At 41.1% G+C, this 18780-nt stretch overlaps 1 protein-coding gene across 1 annotated transcript; it reads right to left on the bottom strand.

The window, feature by feature from the left end:
- Positions 1 to 10917: 10917 nt before the first annotated feature.
- Positions 10918 to 17730, bottom strand: prdm13 (PR domain containing 13). Its single transcript, XM_029451981.1, has 4 exons — positions 17521 to 17730; positions 15853 to 15984; positions 15610 to 15730; positions 10918 to 13596 (listed from the first exon to the last, which is right to left on the bottom strand). Exons 1-4 carry the CDS (start codon positions 17686 to 17688, stop codon positions 12104 to 12106), a joined length of 1914 nt encoding a protein of 637 aa, XP_029307841.1. The 5' UTR covers positions 17689 to 17730; the 3' UTR covers positions 10918 to 12103.
- Positions 17731 to 18780: the final 1050 nt, after the last annotated feature.

Here is an 18780-nt window from a genome sequence, read left to right on the forward strand (position 1 = left end):
CTTTTGTTTCCTTTTTTCCTCCTGTTCTTTCTTTTTTAAGTTCTGTTCTTCAGTCTGTATGAATTGGCTTTCAAAAGGAGCAAGGGTTTAAATAGTTACCCTTTGTAATGTTAGGTAATGATTGTCCCCTGAGGATGTGAAAGAGTAAAGGGAAAAACTATTTTGTTCCTTTAAGCACACACACAAGGTTAGTGTAGATAAATAGTTGGTTCACATATTTTAGATTGAATAGACGTACTGTGTGCCTATTAATTTACTACGAGTCTACAGCCATGCTGGCAGCTCTGTGAGGCTGTATGAAATGTTGATCTGATGATGGCGCCAAATAAAAAGTTAGGGCATCACAGAAGTGATTACAAATTATCCTGAGGAGGATTTGAATGTCTGTCCCAGATTTAATTTCAATACATCCAGTAGTTTACAAGACTTTTTACCAAAGCCAGTAGTATTCATCCTCTGGGGGCCATGACTGTCTGTACACAATTCCATGGCAATTTCAAAATAGTATCATTAAACCTTAATGAATGTCTTAGCTAGAAGCACATCTTAGCTAAATATGTAATAATGTGTTGCTAAGAAGCGTGTAGGGCTGTCCAATTAAAAGATATCAAATATATACAACAGGAAGTCACTGAAGCATCACAAGCTGAAGCTTTAGATCCAAAAATTACAGTTTTAGAGGGAAAATTAATGCTGTCAACTTAACCAAACCTTATAAATACAGCTTTTGTATTACTTTTTAAAATTTGAATATGAATTCATGGAAAAATATGTGTTTCATCGTTACTAGTATTCATGCAGTTAAGAAGAAGTGGGACATTTTAGATTATGCTAACCCAGTTGACATTATTAAGTAATTTAGCTCCTGACATTTTGTCATTCTAGGTATGATGTGTTATCTTCTTACACTGTAATATGCATGTAATATGTAATAATGTTATAGTCTTCCCAGCTACTGAACAGGAGATAACTAACAGCAAAGGAAAATTAAGATTACCTTCAAGAAAGTTCATTTGAGAAGTAACAGATAAAGTAAAGCAAGTAACATCAAAGATTGACTGAAGTATATAAATATATAACATATTTTCCAATTGAAATAGCAACTATAGTTAACTTAGCACACATACAATAAATCGGCAACAAAATGTCCTTGGGGATTGTAGAGAAATATTGGCCTACAGAGAGTCCAGCAAGTTCAATGGTAATGACCGGTGCATTAGCAGTCGCCTGGTTGTTTACTAGGCTGAGGATAATGAGGAAATCAATGGACCACATTCAACACATCTTTATCCACAGACACAAGTGATAAAGATCCAGCAATACAGCTCCTTCATCTTCAGTACTGACACACTTTCAAACAGTCACGTACCAAACACTTTACACAAAATAACAAGTCTGAACGCCTCGGCTCAGTGACACCTCAGTTATGTCAACAAGGAAGAGAAGTTGACCAGTTAACTGTTACTCCCTTATAGACTGGCATAAGCAGCCCGTCAATAGTAGCTTGTAGCAGCCTGTGGGCTTCAACTAAATCCAACTTTTAACCCGTGTGTTAGTCAATGAGAGCTAGACCTGCTACTTTTTACTGATCACACTTGTTTCTCTCACTCCGCTCCCCACATCCGTAGCCTACTCTATCTGTATACTGAAGAACTTCTATGTAATGTTACAACATCTCTCAGTAATTTGGGTCACAGTAACTGATCATTTCTGCTGACTTTGACTTTAATTATTATTTAATATCTTTAATTATACAAGATGTTTCCTTTCATAAGAGGTAAATGAGATGATTGATATTTGTTAGCCAAGAGACGGTTACCTAAATGTATCTTATTCTAGCTAACCGTCTATTAGCTAAGCTTAGTTTACCTTAACTTAGTTTATTTTAGCGTGAAGACTAGAAGCAGGGTGAAACAGCTAGCCTGGCTCAGCCAAAGGTAGAAGAAACCCGCCTACCAGCACCTTTAAAGTCAGCCTTACGTTCCCATACAACAAAACTGCATTGTCAATTATGTTTTGAAGAAAACTTTTTTTTTTTCTGGATTAGGTTTGTTTTTGTTGTATCACAAATACGTTTCTAATTATAGTCTGCAGAGGTCGGGGTGTAAGGGTGGTTAAACCAAACGCATGACTTTCACCCAGGAGACTGCGGATTGTGTCCCGTGTGAAACCAATAGTCAACGTTGATTTATTTTAATTTACGTCCGTAATTTGAAAAACGTGACAAACGTACTTATTTTAGCCCAAACCAAGATATTTTTTTCGAAACCTAGCCAAGAAGTTTAATTGTCTAAACATAAACACCACACAATATATCCCGGGTTGCCTGTCCACTTCACAGTAAAGACAAGGCTCCAGGAAGTCATTCCTGGCCAAATAGGCCTACGTGGTTTTACCATTTCTGTTTTTGTACAGATTAACTAGATATAAAGAGTTAAATAGTGAGGTTTAGAGCGGTGCTGCATGGGAGATTTAGATTTTTGCGTTGGACAGAGCCAGGCTCTCTGTTTCCCTGTTTCACATCTTTAGAAACTAACCATCTCCCGGCTCCAGCTTTATATCTAACAGACACATGAGAATGATACAAATGATTTCATCTCACATCTAATCTAACTCTAATTTGTGCTCATTGAGATGAAATGATGTGGTTTGTGCAGGCTCTCAAACCCTCAATCCTGTTAGTTTATGCTTGTTGTTTACTTTTAGGTTTGTTGTTGTTTTTATTTCTTAGTTTGCCTTCATATCCTAGTCAATAATAAAATGAGACAGAAAACATTGGTGGAGAGAGTGTGGATTGACACGAGACAAATCTCGTACTCTGGCCATCACATGTTTCGTCCATCATTCAAATTTAACACATGCTTCTTCTGAATGTGAATGTTGTTTATTATTTATGTGGTTTTGTGAGATTCATGTTTTTCTGGTATGTCTGCCAGAAGGCAAGGCACCACTTCACATTCACTTTGTCTGATGTCCATCATTGCCAGGAGGTCCACATGTCTACCTCAGATGGAGGCTTCACATACTGAGATACTGAATATACCAATCTTCAGAAAGTCACAGTATTTTGGACTCAGTAGCGGTGTGCTGTGTATTAATTTTTCTAAATCTGTCTGTTAATGTGTGGGCTTGAATCGCATGTGTTTGTAACTTGGACATGAATAGACTCCATAGCTCACAGACATGACTGCTTGATGTGAGGGATACAAACAATAGGGGTTATAGTTTTCAGAAACCTGCGTAAATGAAAATCCATCCTCATTATTCATGACATCAAAAAGGGCTGGGGCCCAAAGCGGGCTCATTTGCAGCTGAATGTGGGAGGCAGTGGAGACAGTGGCCTGTTTAGCATGTGTTTGTGTTGCAGAGGTGGTGGAGGGATGGAGGAGGAGAGGGTACCAGTGAGCCACAGCTGGTGTGCCACAGTCCTTCTACCTGCTGCTATCACAACTGACAGGCTGGGCCTCAACCAGGGACTAATAGTCTCTCTGTGACTGAAGCTGAGGCTGTGGACTCTACACACGCACCGGCCTCGCTACATTTATGTCTGCTTGTTTATCCGTCTGAGCCAAAGTTGTCAACGTATTTCTTCTGCTGCTGTCTTTCAAGCCTGTCTGCTCTCTTCCTCTATTAAGCCTTTTTCACACATAGTTCCCAGTAAATTACTGGGATAACCTTTCAGGCACCGCTAGTGATTTTCACTATTCACATTTTCAACATTTCCATCTTGTGCCTTTACTCACATGCCATGGCAATGCTGGAATATATGGGGTAAGGAACAGTCCAGCAGATGATGGTAATGAATACCAACCGCCATAAAACTCAACAGAAGAAGAAGAAGAAGAAGAAGAAGAAGAAGAAGAAGAAGAAGAAGAAGAAGAAGAAGAAGAAGAAGAAGAAGAAGAAGAAGAAGAAGAAGAAGGAAGGCCGGATGTAAGTGTATGCGGTGGAAGATGTCTCTTTGTTATTCTGAGAACATGGCGGGCGAGGAACAGTTTCTGTCCGAGGCCAATGTTCTTGTAATGTATTTAATAGCTTATTCAACATCTGCGATACCTTTGGTGTAAATGCTAAACGGTAAACTTTTTGTGGATTTCAATTTGTCATCAGCGGAGTCTTGTAATTGGTTCACTTGCTCCATGTGATAGCGTCTTTTTTCAAACGGATGTAACCCTTGACGTGCTTGTCCCTACAGCTTTCATACCGGCCTTATCCCTGAAATGTTGCTAAATCTTGAGGTGAGAAATTGTTAGTACAGATTCAGCCTGATTATAGACCCCTGCCAACATTCAAATATGGCCCCATGTGGGAAATGTTGCTCCCCAGTATAATGCAGGGTAGTGTCTCTCTAAAATAAAGCTAGATCCTCATACCTTTACGCTACAGGCAGTGAGAGGCAGAGGTCCAGCTATCCATCTTTCTGATTATAACTTGTGTCCTTCCATCCCTGTATAACTCTCTACAGTCGTGTGTATGCATGTCAACATGTATCAGAGTGTCTTTTCATGTTCCTCCATGCTTTTTTATCCTTGTATGTGTGTTATCCTCTGCAGCTCTGTGAAACCAGCTGTGTGTGTTTACTCTACCTGGTTCACCTGCTCCAGGAGAGCAGGCTGCCAGCAGCAGCCCCGTCACTTCACATCCACTCTGTTAGATCCAAATCATTGCCACGGTGTTTGCATGTCTACCTCAAGATTTAAGGGCACCGGGCATACAGCGGGGTCATTTTTAGTTGGAGGTTTTGCGTGTGGGTTTGCGTGCACGTTGTGTGCATGTGGAGCCATTTGTTCCATCTCTTTCCAGCTCCATCTGACCAGTTGTGCGTGTTGACTCTACCTGCGTTCATCTTCTGGTCTACCTGCTCCAGGAGGACAGGCTGACAGCAACGGAGCCGTCACTCCACATCAGACCTAAAACAGGCTGAAAAACTGAGACAAGCACTCACTGCCTCTGTCAGAGACATGTTTGTGTATGACTGACCGCGCTTTATCAGAGAACTGAGTCAACTGAAGTATTCAGCTTATTTCCTGTACACAATATGTTTTCTAGTTATTCTTCTCCTTTGTCTGTGCTCCCTTGAGAGAAAAGCAGATGCTGCAGTAGACTGCAAAATCATTAATGGTATTGAACAACGACAATTCAATTTATTTCTGAGTAATTTTATAGGGTTACTCTAACTAGTGTCTCAGTCCTGGTCCTCAAAAGTGTTTTTGGTCAAATCACTTATTAGACAGCTAAAAAGCAGCAGGCTCTTGCTGCTGAGAACCACAACTCTAAACGTTTTAGTCCTTAAGATCATATCAGAGCTAATTTTGTATATTTACACTCATTAGTATATAGTAGTTTGCATTGTCATTGGCTGCGTCCACCAGTTCCCGCACAAGAGACTCAAACTAAATGCATTGCAGACATTGCAATGGTAAAATCTGGTAGAGTCAAACTTCCAACAAGACTAAACAGAATAGCTGCTCAAAGCTTATTAAACATGTCATTACAGGAAATCTTAAGGATGAGAACTAGAACAGCACTAGACATGTTTTTTTAAATACTAATAGTTGTGTGTATTACTTGTCAATTACCTTTAAGATTCTTGAAAGTATATGTAGTCCATTTCTTTAATTTACAAAAAAATCCAGAATTTGTAAATATGCAAATATTTTTTGTTTCAAAAGTTTGACTGCAAGACGAAACAATGGAGACGGAGGTTTTAAGCTTCCATATCACACTTGAGAAAAGTTGCATATTAGACCATGATTGCCGCCAAACTAGCGGCAATATCACAAAAATCACCTCGTACGTCCAACTGAGATTTAAGCAGAGGACAGAGAAACTTCCCTTCAGCAGATGAATGTGAATCTACGGTGGCCCTGAAGGTCAAAACACAACGACATTTAAAAAAACACAAAATAATGTTAAATAAAACACTAAAACAAGTCAAACCAGAAAAGACGGGTAAGTCAGTCTGCCACAAACGGAATTACTTCTTCTTCATGCCTTTTTTGCTACTGAAGCAGTTACTAATCACTTGCGGCAAAAGACGAGTGAGGAGTCAACAGTCAATAAAATAGGTTTTTCAAAAATTATGAATCACTGCAACCATGAGAGGTCCTTGAGCATACAGTCATAAATGAGCATTATTATGCCGATGGGTCCAGTAGTATGGGTGATTAGTCGTGGACAGATACACAGTCACGTAAACACACACACCCACGCACACGATCGAGAAGACGCCTGGAGAAGATAATAAACGTTTGCACTCGATGATGGAATTAGATGAGACTCAACCTGTTCATCATGTTCAATCATGGTGTTTTAAGACAGGAACAAATGTGAACTTATCCTTTAAAACACAATATAAAGCTGTTATAATCAAATGAATGTTTTAAATGAATTTTCCCCGTACCCTGACAGTAAACATGCACAAGTTTATCACACAGTGTACTGGAGATGCTGCTGCTTGTACTTGTGTAATCTGTTAGTCACCAGTGCTCCCAGTGTCAAGGACAAGATTTCAGTGTCAGTGGACAAACACAGTAAGAAGGTTTTCTGCCTCATGAGCCATTCTTAAACCGGGTCTGGCCAAGGTACTCATCGGGTAAGAACATGGTTCAATTAAAGTGTGTATCGGCTGCCCTAGAGAGGGGATGTCTTCACCTAAAGGTAAGGCAATCTTTGGCTGGCATTGAATCAATCACTATAAGACACACACACACACACACACACACACACACACACACACACACACACACACACCTGTTCTCTGGCTTTAACTTCCTTTTTAAAAGATAAAGGCTTCATGACTTCATCTGATCTCTGCATCTCAGTTTCCATTGTGTTGTTGTTCTTTAGTCTCCAGACTTATTCAACCATTTAAACCAGCTAAATGTTGCATTAATACTTCAATGCAACAAATACTGAATCTGTTTCTGATTAATTAAGAGTCTATTATGTACAGTCAGACTTTTTTTTTATTATTATTATTAAAACTTCAAGTTTTAATCATAAAATTTCCATGTTTCAAAATGTATTTGGATTAAGAGATTTTATTCAGAACTTCACCTCCACAGGACTCTTCTGAACACTTTGAATGAATTATTGAATGCAACATTTAATTGTCAGCTTGTGAATGCAGTGAATAATATATTTAATAGTTTTAAACCCAAACATGACTCTAAAATATCGGCTATATTTATTATGTCTCCATCGCTTGGTCGGTTAAGGCAAGCGGGCTGAAAAGGATTCCTGTGATCAAGGTTACGCACATCAGCCTTTGGAAGAGACTGAATCATAGCCTGGAAACAAGTGGGCCCTCGGTGTGGTGCTTGGCCTGCCGGTGAAGTCTGGTTTTGAATCAAATTCTAGGCTGGGAGTCAAACTCTCTCAATCAAACTCTTTTTTTCCAATGTTCCCACTAATGAACGGCACTAATTGATTGAAAACGCTGGTGGGAGGGGATTAGCGAGCAGGGCGTTATAGTGTGAGAGAGTGAAGGGGGTTTGAACACAAACACAGCCTGGACTCGGTCCAGACTGATGTGGCCCGCAGCGGAGAGCCCTGAGTATTGTACATAGAGAGCTGAATATAATGCAGGGTACAGTGAACACAGGGGAGCAGACACATAAAGGGACAGACAGCTCCGACCCTCTGAAGCCGTTCCCCTGCTGCGAGTGAAAACACTTTGGAGTTAATTACAATAATTCCTGTGGGTTGAATCATGGTGCGTATTTGTGACCGATCATAATGAGAATACATGTTTGGTATACATTCTAAAGGGAAAGATTTTATGTGCATCACACTGGCCTTTTCTTCTTTTTGTCTTTACCTGACAATATGGACGAGCATAAATCTGGGCCACCAAGAAAGTAGCTGCATCATTCAAGTGCAAAGAACCTCTTTTTTTCCCCTGGATAATTCCTTTCAACCAAGCTAGCTTGGGTACACGATCACTGAACTCTTCTCGTGGGAAGAGTGAGGTCACCATTCCTGTGGGAAAATCTAATTTGATCTCTTGTATCTGCGATGTCATTCTTCCAAATTCTATCCAACGTTTGTGACCAATAGATGAACAAAGATCAACCAGCAATTCAAAAGCTTTGTTGTTCAGTTCTATCTCAACCATCACATGCACCTGACTCGCACTCAACCCCACCATCCATTCCGCCCTCACTAATGGAAAACCTCAGGATATCTGGACTGCTCCACTTTGGGCAGTTGTTATTTGGTAGGAAAAGGCCAATTTTTTGTCAAAGCTCCCACTTGGGGTAGTGATCGCAGGTATGGAGTACCAGCACCTTCGATTTCTGTCCAACTTGCTACTCAGTACAGCCGCTTTCTAATGAATGGAGGTATTCACGGTGTAGTTATTGTAAGTGTCATGGAAAATAAGCCCATTTCTTGCTGATAAAACCCAAGAGAGAAAGCAAAAATGTGTCTATCAGGTATCTTAGTAAATTGACTCACCGTCAGTGTAGAAGAGCTACATTTTATTATTTAGTCATTAGAGTACATTACAGTTACTAATCCCAGTAAGCCTTCGCTACATCGACATTTTGTCAAATTGGGATGTTTATGGGTAGATTTTTAAGGAATACTTCACCCCTAAAATCCTAATAAATTGAAGTGAACTGACCAGTAGTGCGTCTGCAAGTGTGAGACTGTTTATGTGGAAGTGTTTTAAATGATAAGGTTTTAGAGAACATGCATGTGTTTGGGAGGAAGTGAGCGACTGGATGACTGAGACGTATTGTATTGCACCAGTTGTCAGAGTTTGTCAATTGTTTTAGTTTTGCTGTTGTTAAACGTGACGCCCATTTACTTCGATTCATCAAGACCTTTCTCAGTTTTTGGATTCTTTGTTCACCGTGGAGGCGTGCGAGAAAAACAAAGTTTCACAGGGTGAGTGATTGATACACAAATGGTCATTTTGAAGGTAAAGTATTCCTTTAACAGGAGGTGTGGGGGTGCAGTTACACACTACCAAATGAGCAGAAATGTGACTTCCTCCAAAGTTGTCATATTTACAATGTTGTGTCTTCTTAGCTGGTTTTCTAGCAGTTGACCACATGTATTCGCTGTAAGGACCTTCATATAAAGGCTGGTAAGTGGAAGCAAGTTTTATGCGTAGTGCAGAAGCTGCCTGAGCACACATATAATGTATTTATATCTGTATGTAAATGTAAGTGAAATACTTACAGCATCAGAGTTGATGAAATGAGATCGAGGTTAAACATGTTTTTTATATTATGTGAGTGCACTTTTAAACTGGATGTGACACCCGCTGAAAGAAATTCCAGCAATTTTACACAGATAGAAAACTTGTACATTGAAAGAGTCCAATGGATTAACAGGCTGAAGCTTTGCTCATTCTTCTCATCATGTTGCATTATGTCTTATTAAATACCTTTTATTTGGCTTTGTCCGCTCCCTGATGCCATTATTTTGAGTCAGTTTATGTCCTAAAAAGAATCAATGTATGTGTTATGTTGAGAAACAAACATCAATCTTTACAAGTCCCTTTATTTTTCAATATATCATTTCTTAGAGAGAATGTTTTGTACACTCATAATATGGAATGTGAGCTTTATAAGATCAGGACACATATATAACCCAGACAGCCTGAACACAATCTAAGGAAAAACCACAAATATATTATGTATGTGTGTGTGTGTGTGTGTATGTGTGTGTCTCCTGCTTTCTGTGTTTTATAGTTGAAGTATTTTTCCAGTGTCACCACCATGACAACATGTTAAACAGAAGTGTCATAGGACATTGAACATAGTGACACACTATAGGCAGATTCTTCTTCAGTTAGCCACGTCAAGGTCACAACTATCTTTACCGCCTGTACATGTTGCAGAAAGGCGACGATCACTCACCTATTTGAAGTATTAAATTGCCAACTACAGTCATTGTGGGATGTCTCCTCTGATATCTCAAGCATTGCTGAAGTAGTTTTATTTTATGTTCTGTTGTGTGAAGTAAAGGGTGTGTGGCTGGTCAGTGGGTAGAAGTGTGTGGAAAGCAGCTGCTGACCACAGTGTGCAAATAGCAGCTTTTATTTAACCATCTCGAAACTCAATCCTTAAGAGTTAAGAAATAATCAAGAGCAAGGATTTTATGGTAAAATTGACAGTGCTGAAAGCAAAGGTGGTATGTAACTAAATACATTAATTTAATACTGTACTTAAGTCCAGATTTAAGTAAATTGTACTATTTGACTTTACTCTTCTACTACACTACGTTTCACAGAGATATACTGTATTTATTTACTCCTCATTCATTTGAAAGCAGTCATGCCAAATCAAACATATAATAAGCTTTCAAAATATGAAGCTTTAAAGGATTAAACTAAATAAACAGTGGTGAAAATTAGCGCTCCCTGAAAATAGAAACTGCTAATTGATGTTATAATAATCTTAAATAAGGCGCAGGTTTCTGTTACATTGAGCGCTTTTACCTTAGATACTGTAAGTATACATTTGCTTTATAATACTTTTAATTATGTAACATTTACTTTTACACTTTATTTATATTGCGTAGTTGATACTTGTATTTAAGTAAAACATCTGAACACTAAATACTGGATATAAAAGTATTATTAAAAAATGAATAATATTATTGGAAGGACAAAAATAATAAAATAACTTATTGCACCCTTATAGCTTTAAAACACCTTATCAGCTGTGCGTTTACCTTTCCCCTTGATGGCAACAGGCCCGACCAGCTGAGCGTGGATGCGGAGTTATTAATGCGTCATAACAGAAATTAAAATAAAACATCTGCATATATTGTCTCTCTGTTCAACTGCATTGTTAAGGCTGATTGTGTCACACAAAACAAAACACCAAATGTTATGAATTGGAGAACATATTGTAGAGTTTAATCGGATTTCACATGGAATAACGTTTTTATTCAATTCGAACAAGGATAGAAAAAAAGAAAACCTCAAACAAGTTTTTTTATATTTTAAATTAAATTTATTCAAAAACCAACGACTTAATGGACAGGAGTTAAATATTGTGCTCATAGACAATATCACATATAAACAAACGTATACAACACTTCTCCACTGAAATGTGAAATATCTTACTTTACACTTCTTTACATACGCTATAACTGCAATCAATACAATTTCCTTTCTCTAGAAATAATTCCTTAAATAAACTGGGCGCTGCTGGCTGCTTCTTTAAGAACAGCGTGCCTTGGCAAGAAAGTGCAAATTTAAGTACAGTGTGTTCCTGAATGAGGCCGGCGTTAAAGAAGTCATGAAAATAAATGAGATTATATTAATCGTTATGCATCGGTGTTGTTGAATTGAAATGCCCATTGCTGTTTTTAAAGTGCAACTGACAGTTTGGAAGAGAATGTGGGAATGTTGCCTTTTTTTCACAATATAAACAAAAAACAAAGAATTATATTCTTGTGCAGCTCATAATTTCCCAGAATGCATCTGTATCCAGTGTGATGGAATGTAGTGCTTCTTTTAACATTTTTGGATTAGGCCTTTAGTTAAGTGAACCCAGATACCCATACGCTCTCAGGGCAGACATATAACAAAAAGTTACCTTTTTTACACAGCAAAAAAAAAGGAATTTAAGAAGTAATTTAGTCTCATATTGAGCCTTGACTCTTTCTTTTCGTAAAGCGACTGAAAATGTCTGTAAGTGATGTCGAAGCATTGTTCTTGTTTTGAGTGCAGTTGCTTTAGAAATGTCAGGATTTTAAGATGCAGCAAAAGACAGATACAAATCATGAAATCTATTATGGTCATTTAAAACAAACGAAAATGTCTACAACATCACTTGCAGACTTTGTTTTGAGAAAGCGTGCCAGAACCCACATTTTAGCTGCCCGATAACTTGAACTAACAACTAAATATGTGGATTTTATTTCTCGAGGTGGTGCAACACCAAACCAAAACATAAGTCCCCTCTAAAGTAACATTTCAACTATCATACAGTTTAGAAAATGTGGTTTCCTTGGGTCAATGTCTGAAATGTAAAAAAAAAAAAAAATCAAGATTCAGTACAAGACTAAATGACATGTTTTGTTGTGTACATAATTTAAAGTCAATGAGCAGTCTCTCTATGGGCATGAAAGCACCTCAGTCATTATTTTTGCTCGACTCTTCTTGGTCGCTCTGGTCGTCGGTGAAGCACACGTCCACATCACTGTCATTGTCGCTCTTGTGCTCCGCGTCCTCGAACAGGGCACCCGGTTTGTCCTCCAGTTTCTTGACGGTCTGCCCGGGGTGTCTGGACTTGACGTGCCTCTCCAGGTCGCGCCTCCGCACCAGCACCTTGCCGCAGAAGTCGCACCTGTAGGGCGTGTTTCCCTCCGCGTGGAGCCGGATGTGCTTGTTCAGGTTGCTGGGGTCTCCAAACGGCCTGAAGCACACTTTGCACTTAAGCGGCTTGTAACCTGTGTGAGTCCTCATGTGGATTTTCAGGCCGTATTTCCTCGAGTACAGCTTGCCGCAGTACAGACACAGGTGTCCCTTTTTGGGTTTGCCAGACCCGGTGTTGCTGGCGCTCCCGGCGGGCATTGAGTCCAGCCTCGTACGGTTCTTCTCCGCGGCGATTTCAGACAGCTGTTGCGTGTGCATGGCGATCTCCCGGTCGATGTTGGCGATTGAACCCAGGTCATGGTTCAGTGAGGGCGCACCGAAGTAGGACATGGACTCTGGGTATTTGAGGAGGTTGCTGAAGTGGAATTTGAGCGGATAGTAAGGAGAGCTGTACAGAAGCTCCCCGTTATACACAGTGAGGGGCATGAGTGGTATGTTACAGTCTCCACCGTAAGCCTTGATCCCGTCGAAGTGAGGGAGCGAAAACCTCTCAAAATGGAGACCAGGGGGCATCTGAGGGTAGCGGGACGGGGACAGGCCGGAGTGCAGCCGGCTTTCTACGTGCTTGAAAGCTGAACTCTCCTCCACGTGAGGCAGCAGCGGGAAACCACGGATAGCGTTTGTGCACGGTACCATTTGAGATGCAGAGTCCATAATTGCAGGTGTGCACTTGGGAGGGTGGTTCCCTCCTCCATTTAAAGCCTCGCCTACGTTACGGGTCGGTTTCATGTTTCCAATGAGCTTTCCGAACCCCAGGCCGCTCAGCTTCCCGTTTGCATCCTCTCTGGAGGCTTCCGCGCCCGGGACTTTGGAGATGCCGGTTGGCTTGAAGGCAGAGCGCACACCCGGGTGGAAGCCCATGCTGCTCAGCACTGAGGATGTGGCGCCGAGGCCGAGGATGTGTCCTTGGTTTCTGGCTGAGGTAACGCTCATGTCGAGGGCCCTGTCCTGCTCCTCTGAGCTGCTTTTCTTTGACAGTCCCACTTTGTGTAGAAACGGCGAGGAGGACACGGCCCGCCTGACAGAGTCTGAGATGGAGGAGTTGCTGTGGCCGCTCCTCGGAGAGGTGGAAGTGTTGGGAATGTCTCCAGACTTTGGTGACCTGCTGAAGGTCTCTGTGCCTCTGGCCTGCTCGCTGTTCACAAATCCCCGCCCGTTGCTCAGGGCGCAGTGGAAGTGGACGTGGGCCTTGAGTGTGTTGGGGTATTTGAATATTCTCCAGCAGTACCAGCAGATGTAACGCTCTTCACCTGTAGAGACAAACAGCAAACATGACATTAATTATCAGATGGATGCGGATCATTAAGTCACACAACACAGCGTGAAGCCAGCTAATGCCATGACAATTTACAAGATATTCCTGTGCGTAAAATGTCAGGTCATTGCGTAAAATGAACATAACAGGTTTGGCAACCTGTAGAGAAAATACCTGTGAGTGCAAACAGAGACAAGTGACCCCACTTGTGATCACACACAACGCGCTTAAATTGAATACAGGGTGTGATGTAGGCCTAATAACAAATACATATTTGCAGTGCATTGGCATCAACAATGGAGGGATTGTCTTATATTGATATAAAGCATGGATGTTCCGTTGGAAATGTCCCTTTACATTTTCATCATTCACTGCTGCTCATCACCTAAAATGTAAATGTAAGGATAATGGATATGATTCGGTTTCTAAGATCCGGTGCCAAATGGTAATAGACACAGGAGGCCATTTTAATGACCCCCAGTCGACCACTCAGAGGTTAATATAGATGTAATGATTTTGTAATCCTCATGCGGGTCATTGTTTACGGTCGCCATCAAAAGAGCAAACGCCCTGCCCAATCTGGCGCTCAGAAACCCATGCATTGAATGCGGGACTTTCCCTCTCTGTGCGCTTTCCCGTGGAAGTGACAGCAGCTGTTGCTTGAAATCGCAAGTCTCCAGAAACAATGGCGGCGGCCCATCTGTTGACGCATAATAATGGGAGAGAGCGTATGTCCAGGAGAGCACACGGTGATGGGCCGGAGAATCAGGGCAATATACACCCCATATAAAAGTTAGCATTCATTAGGGCACAATACCTTGACGCACCCACCTAATTTGCCGTGAAGCACTTGTTTTTGAGTTTATTTGCTTTTGAATACATGAATATTAATGACGCGATGACATTTGTTAACCTCCGTCTCGCAACTGAACAACCAGCCTCATTCTTCTTCCAGGGACACCGAGACTCGTCCGTTTCTGCTTTTAATTGCTTCTTTTTAATCGTGTTTCAAGCACCGCAATTACTTTATCACAATTATTATCTCGACGTAAATTTGATATCATTTAAATCTTCGCCGTTTTGTTAAGAGGCCCTTCCAAGCCCACGTAAAATATATAATCCAAAATCATCGTCAATTGATGGAATTCCCTGAAAAGCGTCTGTTGATAATAATCTTTTTTTTTTCAAACGGATTAGTTCCTGTTGAGCTAGTGTTTTGCCAAGATTAGGAATTAATCCCCAAGCGCAACCGCCAAATTATCATTACGAGACCAAACAAACGGATTACAATTCAGGTTGATGACAAAACTCATCCAAACAAGGAATCATAAAATAATTCGAGAGGAAAGAATATCTGTTGAAATTAAAACTGAGATTGGACTATAGTACTTAATTCATTGTGCTTTATGTCCTGTGTTATTTAATATTATTGCATCGGATATATTTTTGCTAGGCAATATTGAATTATTGGTGGCCCGCACCAAATGATTAAACTCCATCCGACCCAATCGTTGCAGTTGTAGGCCTGAAGTAAAATGTTCATCCCTTCATTTAAACGAATTAAATAGTTTTTTATTTGCATTTGTACGATAAACAAGTTAATAAATAATAATAATAATAATAATAGGCGGCGTGAGGAAAAAACTACATCCAATTGATTTCCATCTCTGAGCGATAAAGGAGAGACATCACGGATATTGGCAGTCATTTAACTGCGCAGTGATGGCCCCCTCAACATGTCGATGTTGTGTCAGCTCTCTGTAAAGCTGAGGGCATGCCCACAGTTTGTTGCATGGCACCATAATTAATAGTAAAATCTTTATACGCAAAAAGGTACCTCGGAGTTGTGGTATTTGGAATCATTATTATTATATCAGTGCTCCACATCAGTTCACCGCCAGATACTTGGTCATAACTTTCCTGCAATTCCCGTCATTTTATTTCCAGAAAAATAAAGGTCTGAAAATAAATTTCAGCAATCTGGATTATTATTAGAAATCTGATTTACCTTTCTCGTCGTGTGTGGGAGTGGCCGTGGTGGGGATGTCGTACCACTGGGCTAGAGTGTTGGAGTACCAAACATTGAGCTCTTCTCCTGAAGGGATTTCTCTCAGCACGCGGTAGAAAATCTTCAACAGAAAAGGGAAGAGGAGCAGAGAGGCTGCAGTTAGCGGAAGTGTCCATTTCAGGGGAGGGGGGTCGAGGGGGGATCAGACATTGGCCTCAAAAGTGTGATGTGATGGAAATTCACCTGTCCGCCAGGTAGGTCCGACACAGCTTCCAGGTTCTGCTCTTGACTGTTCCTAGCAGCGCGGATCAGTCCGATCCAGTCTGGCACGGGACAGCCCGACTCATCCACGACCTCTCCTCGTACCAAGCGGACCTAAGCCAGCAAAGAAACGGTCAATATACAGTGTGATAGGAAGGATGAGGAATATGAACACCAAGGTCCTTTGGCATGTCTCCCCTCAAAGACAAACAGATAGAAGTTGAAACGAATACATCCTTAAATAATAAATATAAACAATAAGGGTACAGCAGTTTAAACACATTTGGCCTCTTGTTTCGAAAGCGTTTTTCTCTCAAAACCTTATTTATTAATCCTCCTATCAATTGTTTTAATTCAGTAATTTGATCATTTTATATGTTTTAACGAATTTTCACACCGATAGTGTCGCCCATGGGTGTCTGCTATATTACCTGGAGGTGCTGCGGCCACTCATGACCAAAACGCGCTTAATGCGTCTTTATCCGCTCTGCTGATAATTTACTAAAGAGGATGACACTCGGACCTAATTGAGTTGATATGGGAAACGAATTTGAGGAGTGTCAGAGCGTTTCTAAACTGTTCAAGGACATTAAAGATCGAAGCGTGACATTCAACGCAGAGATTGCACCTGATGATCGCCGGCAGCCCGGGGCCACGCATTTAGACGCATCAATCACAACTGCTGACAGCTTCAACAATAACAGGGTGCGGTTATAGATGCACTTAGAGCTGCAGATTGTTTGCTCCTAGTGCGTGTAAAACATAAATATGTTATAGTATATTATACGTATTAAAGATGTTTTCTTAATTTTCTCATTTTAATGTCAGGAGACTTTTATTTTCTTATTCTTTGCTCATCTGGACTTTAATAATATTAGTCACCACCACTTTGCTGTTGATCAGAATAGTCCCAGTCTAACATGAATATAGTTATCTTAATTGTTCTTTTTTATTAGTTATTATTAATATTATCATTTTTCGTAGCCCCAGGCTGCGGGGCCGGCCTCAGTGGCATCTTTCTGTGGCCGGATTCCATTAAAATTAAACGGCTCATCGGGATAACAGGCCCGCCAGGCGGTGAAATGTGAGGCGGCTGAGGGCATGAAATCCCACACAGCAGACCCGGGTCGCCCATTAGGCCGGTTAAGTAGAAGCACAGACTGACAAGTCGGCCTCTAATGGAGCTCAATTATTTCCAACTTGACAGGCCAAACCAATTAATAACCGAAGGCCCGATGGATTTTGACAGTGCAGCTTTAAAATCCAAATCAGCTCTTTCCTTTTTTAATATAACGAATGCGTAATGGTGTGTTTAGATATTAAGGAAGTCATTTATATTTAATTGGTGGCGTAACATTTGCAAGACAAAAATAGTTAAATTGTTTGGAGAGAAAAAAAAGTTTCTTTCATGCAATTTCGAATGACTAAATGTGTAATAAATGAACACATAAAAGTTTATTTAAAAATATAGCAAATATATTCATTCAAAGCTCTCCAATTCACCTGATTAACCTGCATCACCTCACAATATTTCCAAATAAGACTCTTTTTTTTGCGCTGCATCGTCAAAAACATGAACTGAAAGATATAACCCTATATCAAACATAAACATTATTTAAAAAAAAAATGTTTTCAGAGTTTTCAATTTACCTTCTTCTTGGGTCCAACTTCCTTACGGTCTGACACGTACTTCCCGAGTTTGAAGATGCCTGGTACTGGTCCTATCCGGAGCCCGGCCGGGATGCTGCAGTCCGCAAACACACTGACGGTGGTGGACGCCCGGGTGGCTTGCATGGTGTGGGGTGAGATCAGAACCATGAAGACTGATGTAGACCGAATGGGAGAGTGCAGGAAAGGAGGAAGAGGAGGAGGAAGAGAGGATGAGGACCGGCCGATATCCGCCCTCAAAGTGACGCGGTGGCGTTATGCTCTCCGGCTTTTCTAGTGATGGTGCAGGCAAGGTAGCCCCCCCCCCCCCCCCTCTCCACACCCTCCACCCCTCCCGACCTCTCCAGCTCAGGATGCTGTGCTATAAGGTAGTTAAAACGGGGGAGAGGAGGGGGGAGCGGTCCTGAGTTTGCAGCAGCAGCTAGTAGGAGTGTGCGTGTGTGTGTGTGTGTGTGTGTGTGTGTGTGTGTGTGTGTGTGTGTGTGTGTGTGTGTGTGTGTGTGTGTGAGTGTGAGAGAGTTGGGCTCTCCCAGCAGCTGTGAGGAGAGGGAAAACGGGCCGGCCTGGTCACATGGAGACTTTCCCTCACCCCGCTGCATAATGAATTGCTCCAAAACGGTCAAGAGACACAAAGGGCCAGGCGACCTTCCCATCCCCAAAATCCAATTTGTCAAGGGCAGAGAAAAGAGGGAGCAGAATCAAAGGTCCAGAGCGACCATTAATCCTCAGCATGTGGCTTTGTCCTGCAGACAGTTCCGATATTTTAACTGACAAATCCACTGTATAATTTATCCATAAATCCTCACCCTTTTCCATTCTTCCCTTTCAAACCAGTTTTTGGAAATCAGCGGCTACTTTAAATCTACTTGGCTGGCATTCTTTAGGTTTCATATACTTCAAAGTGCTTTATTCTGCCTCCTCCTTTGTGTCCCTAGATTAACAAAAGAGCAGGAAAGTTTAGAGGACTTGTTAACTTCTATTGACTCTCGGCGTGTGCCGGGTTGAGATCAGGCAGGTACTGAAAAGGAACCAGCAGCAGGAAGAGAGAAAAAAAAACAACTAGAGAATAACCATCACCATCTTCCCAACACACACACACACACACACACACACACACACACACACACACACACACACACACACACACACACACACACACACACACACACACACTTGTGGTTTTCTTGCCTTCCTCATTCAACACGTACATTCTGCTGGATTCATGTGCAAGGACGAGAGAGA

The sequence above is a fragment of the Cottoperca gobio genome, chromosome 16 (genome assembly GCF_900634415.1).
Source record: "Cottoperca gobio chromosome 16, fCotGob3.1, whole genome shotgun sequence".
Classification (NCBI taxonomy): Eukaryota; Metazoa; Chordata; class Actinopteri; order Perciformes; family Bovichtidae; genus Cottoperca; species Cottoperca gobio.